The following is a 12,046-nucleotide window of genomic DNA, read 5'->3' on the forward strand; positions in this document are numbered from 1 at the left end:
TGTTATTTTTTAATTTAATGATTACGCCTGAAAATAGCCCCTTTCAAATTCAGTTGCAGTAATGTGTTTAAAAGCAAGCTTTAAACTTAATTTGCTGCACATACAATTATCCAAATAAGTTGCATAGTTTAAATAAGTTCAGTTGTGCTTTGTAGCAGAACTCACAGTAATTACTCATCTCTTAAAAATACAATTTGCAGGTACGAAGTTGACAATACATTTAAGCATTTTTGTGAGTCTAGACATCAACAATATGAGTTTTTGTCACTCTTCCACTGACTTCTGCTGTTCGTAACACCTCAACTTTACAATGATATTAGATCAGAGCATGGACATTTAATGGACACATCTGAAATAATTACAAACACAATTTTTAAAACTCCATTGTCGGGAGGGGAGAAATAAGAACTCGGGTTGGTTGAGGTATCCAGCCCTCAGGAACATATTATGGTTGTTTGCATCAAGCTTTGTTGGTTTTATCACATGTTACATTTAGATTAAAAATAGAAGGCACAGGTGTTTTACAAGGCGCCGTAACTAAGTCAACCAACAAAACTAAATATTACATTACCAAGCCAGGGGTCTATATCTCAACAGTGACTTCTTCCAATGCATTTTCACTTGAGGAATTTATTGCTTCTGAAAAAGGGCCGGGGTAGGTCTGTGCTAAGCAGTTCATTCCTTGTGCCACACTCATGTCTCCTTGGGAACTGAAGGTAGGGCAGGATCTAGTCCGTGCATAGTTTTGTTGGGGTCCAGCTTGTCCAACCATCTCACTCACAGTGTTCACCGGTGAAGCCCTCCAACTCTGTCTCAGCAGTTGTTCTTCTTTACATTTTAAGGAATACCAGGCCAGGAAAATAAAAAAGAATCCCACGAACTTGAGAGCAGCTGCCAACCCGAAGTAGACAAAACGAAATGAGGTGACATCGTATTCCCAACAAGATCCTTGTACGCCGCAATCCTGTTGCCAAAGCATGCACGTGGTGTCAATAACAGCCCCAAAATAAATTGGAGTGGGAATGTAAGCTGAAACAAAAATAGCATGAGAAATAATATGTGTTAGCATATTGTGGAAAACTTCTAAAGAAACTATATGCCCCAGCTAAAGAGTGTAGGTTGAACATTTTTGAGATTTCTACACTGCTGTTCTCACAGGAAATGTGAAACATGGAAAACTGGCCAGCCAATCTTCTCACCAATACTATTTACCCTACATATGAACCTACCACAAATGGGAGAGAATTGAAAGAAGCCAATGCAGCAGCACCTTAACAACAGTTACTTCATTCTGTTGTCCCCAGACAGCTCTTCTTGAGCTATTTGTCCCCCCCAAAAAAATCCAATTTTGTTCTCAGGTAGATAGAAGGTGAAATACATTATCTCCATAGCATTACCTACTGAACATCCTTTGCCCATGAGCTGGGAAAGGTGCTGTTTTTAGATTAAGGTGAAAAACCACTGAAGATCACAAAATGTTTTTGAAGATAGATGTAAGGGGTAAGACCATTAAGATTATAAATTTCCTTTTGAATAGATCTTCCCAAGAAACAGACTTTAACTTCTAAGGCAGCTAAAAATGCAGCCAGTCCAATGAATGCTCCTCCTTTCTTCAGAAATACAACATCTTTAAGATGAGATTGAAACATCCTTCCTCAAACAAAACTTGGAAGATGCAGCTTTATGGGCTTCTCTTGTTCTCTTAGAACAGACCTTGCTTGCTCTAGTCATGTATTTCATAGTAGCTGAACACCTGGAGTGTTCTTTATGGGCAGGATTTTAGAAATTCAAGAGCTTGAAAGAGAATGCTTTGAAAAATAAAGACTTTTAATATCCATTTTTGCTTTGAAACACTAGAAAGGCATTAAATAATATTAGAAGAAAGACATTAAGACATTAAGTAACAAATGCTTATTTTAAAAATTAGAAAAACTATTGTTATTGCTGAAAGCAACAGAATTCTGTTGTTGAAAGCTAAAATATCCTTATAAAATAAAACTTGGTAACTATTAATTTTTAAATACAATTTGAAACAGTAAAAATTTATCTTTTTGTGAAACTATGTTGTTCTAGAAAGTAAATAACCAGAAAGAGTAAATTAAACACATTTTCAGATGCAATCTTTTCAGAAGTTATTAATTTTAGGTTCCTAATACAGTTAGCCAAGCAATTAGTTGCAGATTTATGGCATTTTAATACTTTTATGGTGCATTTGAGCTGAACAGGGCCTTTATGGAAATGCTGAGCTACTGTTGGACTTACCAAGAGTTCTTAACAAAACAAACTGCATTCCTAGTGCAAAGGGCCGCTCCCCATCTTCCACAGACCTAGCAGGTGAACAGAAAACTCCAGTGAAGGAACAGTCATAACCCATCATCATCCTGCTATGTTCTGGCTCCACCTCATGGCTTTTTTCTCAGCTACAGAAAATCTTTGTCTAAATTTCTTGTCTTTAGCTTCTACTATCGTTAACTCCTACAGCTAGGAAAAAATACAGCCAGCGCCTCCTGGACCTGTTTAATCAAAATCGCAGTCATGCCTTTTGACCTTTTTTTACCTGTATAAGGCCTGAAGAATTTGATCCAAACACATTAAGGAAATTCAGAGAATCCACACAAAATGTTTATTGCTTGTCATGATAACTTTCTATTATTTCATTAGACCTAATTTATTTTTCTTAATATTTTTGAGGTAAATTAGAATTAATAGATAACTAAATTGTTGAAGGCTGGACTCAGTTTCTGAATTTAACAAATCTTTGTGTAGCATAAGCACTTTGGAGTTACTTTAAAAAAAGTATCAGTACAAACATACAAACAGTCTCTTTAAATACCTTTTCAATTCAAGTAATACACAGTGGTTTCAAAGGAAAAATGTCAAGCTTACAAAGACTAAATACAAAGTAACAAAATTCCACACTGCAACTACAATTTTAGTAAACTACAAATTATCTACTGATTTTGAAATATTTTTAAGTCTTAATCTAAAAGCCTTAAGATTGACAGCTTCTAATGGCATTGAAATACACTAGAAAAACACACAAAAAGTCTGCAGTCAAAGTGATGCAGCTGATAAACAGTTTTGAAGTCAAGAAACTGAGAAATTAGAGAACCAACTTGTGCCACATGCACAAAGCACAAAGTATGTGGTTTGGGACAGCAGGTGTCACTGTCCATGTGTGTGGGTCCCCTTTTTTTGTACTGAGCACTACAAAATCCTGTTGGAGATGTCCCTTACGTACCTCACTAGTGTGAAGTTCACTGCAATATTGTTTTTCATTTGTCTTTGCTAATTGCAACGCAAGGGCAATATTTTTTTTATTACTATTGTTTTACATGTGGGAAATGCAGAGACAGAAGGAATGAAGTCAGAAGTCTCTAAATCACAACAGTGCTGTGCACACTATAGTTGAGGTAAGGCTGAGCAGCTGGAATTCTGATGTGCCCAGCCCCGAATGCCTGGCTTCAATGTCCCAACAGAGACCCTTACAACCATTCTGTGGATTCTTTGAAAGGCAAACTGGAAGGCAAAATTCCTCAATGTGAGAAAAGCATAATTTTAAATACTAACGTTTTTCATTTGCATTTGAAAATCCAAACCATTGCTCTAAGAAGGGTGAAAATTTTCCAGGAGTAATCATTTTCTTCACGATGCTTTGCTTGTTTTCTCTTTATAGCAGCTGGAATTTACTGCACACTTCGTGTTTCCTAAAGCAGATTACCATATCACATATTCTAAATACAGATTTCACCCTATCCCTCTCAGCCCCTTCACTTTTTAAGGCTACACAAGGATTCTATACACTTTTTAAGGAAACACAAGGATTCTATTAACTTTTTAAGGATACAGAAGCTTCACAGGCACTGGTGATAAGCGTGCACGGCAAAAATACGTACGAAACATCTCCGAGTTCTCACCTGAGAGTCACTATGACTGCTGATGGCTGGGCACACGCTGTTATAAGGGTTACAATGAAGAGGAATATGAGGAATGGGATGAGTGTGTTGCAGGTTCGGTCACACTTCCCAGACACAGCGTAGCCGTTCTCATTCAGGTAGGTTTTGACAATCACCAGCCGGAGCTGACTGCGCTGGCCCACTGTGGGCGGAGTGATCACCTGGCGGCTCTGCACACAGGCACATTCTGTGTAATTTCTGACCTGGGAGAGCAAGAAAGAACATTTCCATGTGAAAAATATCTGTAAGAAAGACATTGCAAATAGACATTGTGCAACAGTCCTGTGGTACTTCTCAGCTGAGAATCTTCTGCCTTGAGCATCATTACCCCAAGCACAAGCAAAGTTACATCTCCAAGTAATTTTAAAGCTGGCCAGGACTCTCTGTGATGAGGTTGCTTTTCCATTGCTTTATTTCTCTGAGTTTATTTTTAAAAATCTGGAACATATTTGGGAAATATTGACAAAACAATTCAATCACTTGTGACAGGGAGGCTGGAGAAAAATATTGTTTCTATTGTACTACAAAAAATGTGAGGAAACGCTCTTCAGACAGCAGTGAAAATGCCATATTCTGAAATTCAGCAAGCTGCTGATTTTCATATTCAGGCAGTGTCTTCTGCCATGTTAATGAAAGGCCAGATCTGGCCAAAGAGCAACAAGCTGCACTTTATGCTTGAAGCTCAGGACCTTCCACCTGGATGTGGGCAGAGATCAGGTCAGAAGTAAAACCAGATAATAAAGGGAAAGCAGAGACTAAAAGAGCGAGACTGGAGGACTCACTGAGAGATCCCTGAATGGACAAAGAGAACGAAATTAAGATGAAGAGACTGAATAAAGAAGTAGCATTTCACAGGCAAACAGGACTGTGATTTGAACAAGGGGAGGAAGAGCTAGATCAGAAATAGCCTTCTTTCACATTTATGTTACTTCTGTTTTCATCTGATGTATGGCAAAGAGGTGTGCAGCAGACCAGTATACTCCAGCCCTACAGAAGAAACTGGCCAGGACATATGCAATGTTACAGAAATGAGCTTTATGTTTCAATTTTTGCATTCATCAAACCTTGGACTACACAGGCACAGAAGTTACAAAACTGTCTTAAGATAGTGAATTTAAGCACTTAGACACCAAGACATATCCAAATCATGGCAGTTTGCAATTTTTAATATATACCTTTATGTGCATCCATGCCATCATGTAGCCTCATACTTTTTTTCCTTACGGGATTTAGCCAAACATCTTAATAAAGCATCTATTTATCCAATATTTTACCTCCTATTTTCAAATGTGACTTTAGGTATTTTTTTTTCCTCAGACAAAGAATATTCAACTACAAAGATGGAAGGACTCATATTTCATTTTGGATTTTTTATAATAGTGACTATTACAGCTTAACTCTTTCAAAAAAGAGTCCTTTATCTTCAAAATAGTTATGAGGTATTGATGTTATCTCTATTTTGTAATTAAGTAACTGAAACGGATCAAAGATTTCACAAACATGGGTGACTAATTTGAGACAACTGGAATCGTTTTGTTCACAACATTTTCCATTATACCCAACTAAATTTATTCTAAATGTAAACTTCAAATACAGATTTAGGCAGCCCATCTACAAGTGACACTTCTGTTTGTTGCTCATGTTCATTCATCATCCAGAACATGAAGAATACAAGAATAATGACCAACGGGGAGAAGTTCTGTTTAACTGACTTGCCCAACATCACTTAGAAACAAAGCCAATGACAGATTCTGGTTTCCAAAGGCAGCACTCCACTCTAACATCACATGAGTACCTGATTTCTTTCTATAGTACCTCACCCTAGACTCTTTATTGCTTCCAAATGCAAATGCCAAATAGGAATCCTACAGAAATTAGACCTCTTTACCACACACTCTTTATTCATCCCCAGAGAAACTAAGTCTGTGTATTAAATGAGACAGACATAGCATGACAGAAGTACTAGGAGTATAGGAATAGATACATGCATAAATATGTATGTATATAAAAAACAGGTATGAACTGTACACTAGTATCCTTTCCTCTTAGTTTGAACTTTTAAATGGTTAATTTTGAAAACACTCTATGTTATAAACTTAAATCCAAATATTATATGTTAGCAACATTTTGTGTGTTATACAGTGGCACTAACTCACATTTTTGTTGTTTTTAAAAGCACCATACAAAAAGGATTATTTAATCCAAAAAAGTTCCTTTTCCAAGCAATGTCAGCTCTATTCTATTCACCATTAGCTACTGAGTTAAAACTTCAGACAGAATCTCTTCTTAAATCATAAGATGCAACAGCATGTTTCATAATCTGTAGACCACACACTCCCAGAGTATTTCCCTACTAAATAAATTAATAGTGCTGGTTCACTAACAGATGAAATGCAACAAAGACCAAGCCTGTCTCAGTCCAGGAAAGCACAAATTAGATTATATAGACACTGAAATTTAACCACAGGCTTACACTGCAGGCTTTTCCAATTGATCCAAACAATTTTCTACTAAAACCCAGCAAGATAATCTAAATAAGAAAAAAAAAAATTAAGGGAAACTAATCTGTTCTCAGTAGCATCTATGTATGAACATGCTTTTTCAGACCATTATCCAGGTGACCTGAGAAAACACAGTGCTGGACCTAACATCCTCCTGCTTCACAGGCTGGCTCACGACTGCAAACTGGGAGACTGATACTTTTTAAGTAAGCTTTCTGGAAAGCACAATCAAGCCCTAAGAAAGTCAATGTTTACATTACTTCTTGTCTTTCTTAATTATCCATTTTTTAAAGGACAGACTGTAACAGAAGAATTTAAGAGTTCATTTTTAAGGAAACTAAAATGACCATAATACTCTGTTGATATTTAAGTCAGATTCTACTTTTTAACTGTCTTCTTGTGCCCAGTCCTGGAAATTGCCAAATTTCCATGGTTTGGTTTTACCAGCAGGATGTCCTTCTTCAGTTCAGCATAACTAGAATGCTGGGTTGTAACAAGCAATGTATTTCCAAGAAAGAAAGTGGATTATTAACATCTTTTAAGTTCTTGTTACTTGAGTTTGATGACAACCTTCATTTAGCCTGGAAGAGGTTTAGAAAAAGGCCGTGGGACTGGTAGAACTGTTTTACAAGAGCAGAATACATGGGCAGTCTTTAGCTAGCCAGGCAAACCACAGACCTATCAGTGCACTGGTGCAGGTGCAAGAGCTACTTGGTCAAAATGATGAGGCTGACACAAACACCAAAGACTTCAAACAAATCCTAACTAAATTTAAACCCCAGTTTAAAACACTTCCAACTACCTGAAGAGTTAAGTTCTTCCTTTGCTTCAGAGAAGGAGTCACAAAAAGCCCCAAACTGCTCTAAAAGGTAAGACTGAGCTTGAAGAAAGACAGTTTGACATGTCTGCCTCTGTTGGCAGAGAGCTGAGTTAGATGACACTGACCCAAGGTACCCCCTCCAAGCCCTGCAGGAACAGCAGGCATGCAGGTCACTGCCACCAAGGTCTTTGGGGTCTGTACAGCAAACACCAGCCCTTCCTATGCCATGGCATTTGCACTCACTCAGCTCAAGGATTCACTTAGTACAAATGAACTTGTGCCTCAAATTGGTGTATAACTAAAGGAAGTGGGTTGGCACCATGCAAGAACAGCACTGCCAGTCTTTCAAATCATGGAAAGGCTCAGAAATGGATAAGTCACCTGCAGAGAACTTCTCTGAAGCTCAGAGGAGGGAAGCTTGAGCCAGGAACAGAGAAGTCTTCGATCTGCACAGGTCTCAAGGGGCTACTCAGGGGTTGTGTGTGGGTGGTGGGTGAAGCACTTACCCCTGTGCTGTGGTTTCCACCACTGATGCAGCCAGCTAGGCAAGGATTAAAATATGTTATTCCATCTGATCCACAGACAGGCTCGTACTCATGAATCTTACATCCACAGTTAACATTACAGCTTCCAGTCAGATTCCTGTGGGCCATGGCAAGAGTGGGACTGAAGAAAGGAAAAAGAACATGCTAGTAGAGCACACACAGATACCCATATTCTCCTGTACAGAGGGAGCAAACATCCTATTCATTAACTCTGGAACTGAGAGTTGATTATTAGATAAAGGCTGTGTTAACTCTGGGTTATATATATGACTAAAACAACATAGAAGAACACCCAAGTCATCCTTGCCATCAACTAAAAACACAATAAAAGAAATAATATCAAAGTTTAAAATTTGTATCATATTTAGCTAGGTGTGTTTTTCCCCTGGTTTTTTTTCCTCTATGAAGTAAGACACCACTATTTTATGTCTATTCTAAGCTGTAGCAATTTCTTGTTGATTACTAATGAAAGATTCAGTGACAAGATATGAGGATTCTGTGAACTAATAAGAACTGATAGGCATCTTTTCCTACATACCAACAACTGTTCAGAAAACAATGCTTGTATGACTTTTGTATTCTGTGAAATTTACAGGAAGTTCTCTAGATCTGGAAGACTGCTGTCCTTTTACTAAATGTCTGTAAATGAATCACCACTCTGCTTCCTAGACCATTCCCCAAAATGTGGCCAAAGCCTAAATGCTTTATGGATTTGGACATATTTCAAATGCTTATTTCCCATCCTTGAGTGAAGACAGCTTACACACCTGCACCTACACAGTTCCCTAAATCTACACTACTTTATGCTAGGTCTTTGAGAGCTCTGGCCAAAATGCAAACAGCAGCTTACTTCACTTCAGTAGTCCTTGAGAATTAGTAGCCATACTAATGTCTGAGAATTACACTGGAATGCACAACCACTCCACACTGGGCACTACAGAATTAACTGTTCTGTCTTGTTTGTTCTGTCTTTCTCTCAGAACTGCACAATGGCCAGTGCTGTTTAAAACTACCTCAAGTGCCTCTGCTCTTAAGCAGATCAGTAGATATCCAGGGAATTTCCTCCTCAGCCAGGCAGGAGCTGAACGGAATCTGGACTGGGTTTGTGGCTGCATCCTCAAGATCTTGTACACATGCCCACAGACTGCCATGGCTGCCCTCACAAGGGCTGATGTTGGCTTGTCCTCATGTCTGTGATGCATGGGCAAGGCCAGTGTGAAGATAAACAGCTAGCAGCTGACTTACTGCATCCCAGCTACCCCAGGGACCACAGGGAATGTTCTTCTGTTCCCATCTTCTACCCCTGACTAGACCAGAGGCTTGGCTCAGGAGCCATTCTGCACACAGTGGCTGTCACCCCATGCTGTGTGTCACCTCACCTCCTGTCATTAGTGGCACTCAGTAGCATGACTGTGCTCAGAGTATTCCACCTGACTGGTTTTCTTGTATTTATACACCACTATTTGCTTTTGCTGAATATGCTTGTCTTCCCAGCTGTGCACTTCCGCAGACAATTAAATATTACTAAGTAGCTTTCAAATATTTATTGACTTATCTACTGATCACACAAATCAGGTTCACAAATTTAGCTCTTGGAGCTACTTTACACTTTATGGTCTAGCTGGATGCTAACCAAAGCCTTTCTGAGTGTTTTGTTTCTTGCTCTATAAACAAACAAGGTACACTTTTAGAAACAAGTTGCAGCTTGAGCAGGAAGTCAAATATCCAGGACTGGTAGTGGTTCTGCCACCTTCTCAGCTATCAGCTGAAATTTGTCATATTATATCCTGCTGGATTCCAGTAAGCAGTATGCAGCAACACATCATATAGCAACGGGCAGATTTTTCCAGTAATGTCTCAACAGAAAATTTTCTCCAATGGAAAAAAACACCAAATCATCCAAACATTCCTCAGGAACATACAAATTTCAGCAGCACAGTGACAAAAGCTTTTCACTCTAACAGAAGAGGCAGCATTTTTGGAGTTTTACAAAATCTTAGTCAGCCTGCTGAGCTGGATGCCCCAGATGCCTAAATACTTGGCTTAAGAAGAGACTCCACAACCTGCCTGGGAGACCCTTGTACCATGCTCCTTTTGAGAACAGGGCTTTGCCACAGTGCACAGGACCAGGGAAAGCCCAGACTGCCAGGAAAGGCACAGCTCTTGCTCCAATCTCCAACCTCTCTCACCCTGCAGCACAAATTCTTCTGATCTCTTATCCCTCTACCAACTAAAACCCTTCTCTGGAACAGATGGGTAGGGCTGTTCCACAGGCAGGAGAACCCATTCCCCATCTTGCTCTGCTTGCATAGCTAACTTCAGCTATGTAAGCTTCAGCTGCACTGCTGAACATTACCATGACACAGAAGTTAGGAAATCAGTTTTTAAAAAAAAATGGTGAGAGAAATCAGGCATGCAAGAAATGAGAAGCATGAAACTGGAAACTGAACTGAGACCACTGTGATAATTTAATCTCAGGCGCATTTTTTTGTTTGTCCTGAAGATGACTTCAGTTTACAGATACACAAAACAAATATGCTCATATTAATAAGAAGTTACTGCAAGCTCTGTCTCTCCACCTTTCACCACCTTTTGTCCTCAGCATATCACTGTAAGGCTTATTTGTGGCATTTCTTTTTGTTGCTTAGAGCAAATACCTCGCAGAGAGGTTTGCACACAAAATCATCTATTAACTGCATTCCCAAAAGTTCATTATCAGAGAGTTGTAAGAGGCTCATGCTTTCATCTTCATTACCTTCACTCTTCACTCATTGTTCACTCCTCTTTCAGTGGTGGGAAACAAATGAAGGAGTTTCAGTGCTGGGGACATGAAATCTCTACTAACATGTGTCTGTGTAACCCCATTTTCATCATATGGGATCAACCACACAGCACATACTACAACAGATTTCTTGAACACTTCTTTCAGGGAGGAATCACTTTTTCTTGAAGGCATGCATTTTTCTGGAAGTAAGTTGAACCAAAGCACTCTACTAATCCTGCCTTCTGGCCCTGCAAGGCTGCCTACACTCCACAAAGGAAAACAAAGCATTTATCCCTGAATTACAGCATAGCATATCACAGATTTACCTGCATCAGCCATTAAGAGCAGGTTCTTAGGGAAAGAAGCTAGTATGTCCTGCTCATGAGCTGATCTGTGGGAAAAGCTGCCTAGTCTCAATGCAGCAGCTGCTGTAGAAACATGGGATGTCTGAGAAAGAGCTGCTCTGCTTGTTTCAGCAGTGCAGATACTGCCAACTTGCAACACTGCTGCACCTGAGCTGCCAAGGACATCAGCCACACAAACAGAAACCCCAAATGACAGCACTTCCTGAACTATTCTTTCAATTACAAAAATGTTGCTCCTTCCATTAATAAGATTCAACTGCAAGTTTGCTAAATGTGGTGGGTCAAAATCCAGAACCCCATCTGCCCAACTGCATTTGTTCATTTCTCAGGGAGACTGTTCTGTGTCTCCATGACACAATACTAGTAAAGCTGATAAAGAGAAGATCTTTATTAGATGTGTCTAACAATGCAAAGGACTCTAGTTTCTAGTATTTTTTCCAAGCCTTGTTTTTCTCTCCAACTATTACTCCAGGGAAGGTTGGTGATATAGGAGTAAAGTGAGAAAAGGGAAAATATAAAATGAGATTTATTGCCTGATTTTTTTGAGCTGTGACCTGTTATTTCACATTCTCAGGCTTGGACAGAAACATCACTGCACTGGCAGTCAATGAACATATATTGGGTGAAAAAAGGGGACCTTCTTCCCACAAGGTTACAATTTAAATGAAATGCAGATTTAAAAAAAAAGAAGTCAAACTATATTTTGGTAACATCTAAACAAATAACTGATTTTCCACATGGTTTTATTGATATCGCTGTAGTAACCTACAGGACCAAGGAAATACAAAGGGAAGGAGATAACCTCACCACGTAGTTTCTATAATCTTAATACTGGACTATATGATAAAAAGGATTATCTTAATTTGATAGCACTATTTTTGGTTTGGTATTGAAGGACATTCTGGATGGCAGAGATCTGCAGTCTCCTTGTTGGCAAGCAGCTGGAATTGCAGCAATGATGCAATTTTTGTGTAGCTGTCAAACAAGGGACCCTCTCACTGTGTTAGCTGGATTCCTTCTTTGTTGTTATTGTTCTGATCCAATTAGTCACTGCTTTCAAGTTAAGGGATTGGACTGAAATAGATACAAGAATAA

General features: G+C 39.0%; 1 protein-coding gene across 1 annotated transcript in view; it reads right to left on the reverse strand.

Annotated features, from left to right (window-relative positions):
* SLCO5A1 (solute carrier organic anion transporter family member 5A1) overlaps positions 1 to 12,046 on the reverse strand; it is a 66,725-nt gene continuing 54,679 nt past the window's right edge. Inside the window, exons 6-9 of the mRNA XM_066547107.1 lie at positions 7,784 to 7,943; positions 3,918 to 4,159; positions 2,263 to 2,327; positions 1 to 1,029 (exon numbers count right to left, since the gene is read on the reverse strand). Of these exons, the coding sequence (XP_066403204.1) occupies positions 584 to 1,029; positions 2,263 to 2,327; positions 3,918 to 4,159; positions 7,784 to 7,943 (913 nt within the window). The 3' untranslated portion in view covers positions 1 to 583. The remainder of the gene's footprint in view (positions 1,030 to 2,262; positions 2,328 to 3,917; positions 4,160 to 7,783; positions 7,944 to 12,046) is intronic.

The sequence above is a fragment of the Molothrus aeneus genome, chromosome 1, assembly GCF_037042795.1.
Source record: "Molothrus aeneus isolate 106 chromosome 1, BPBGC_Maene_1.0, whole genome shotgun sequence".
Lineage (NCBI taxonomy): Eukaryota > Metazoa > Chordata > Aves > Passeriformes > Icteridae > Molothrus > Molothrus aeneus.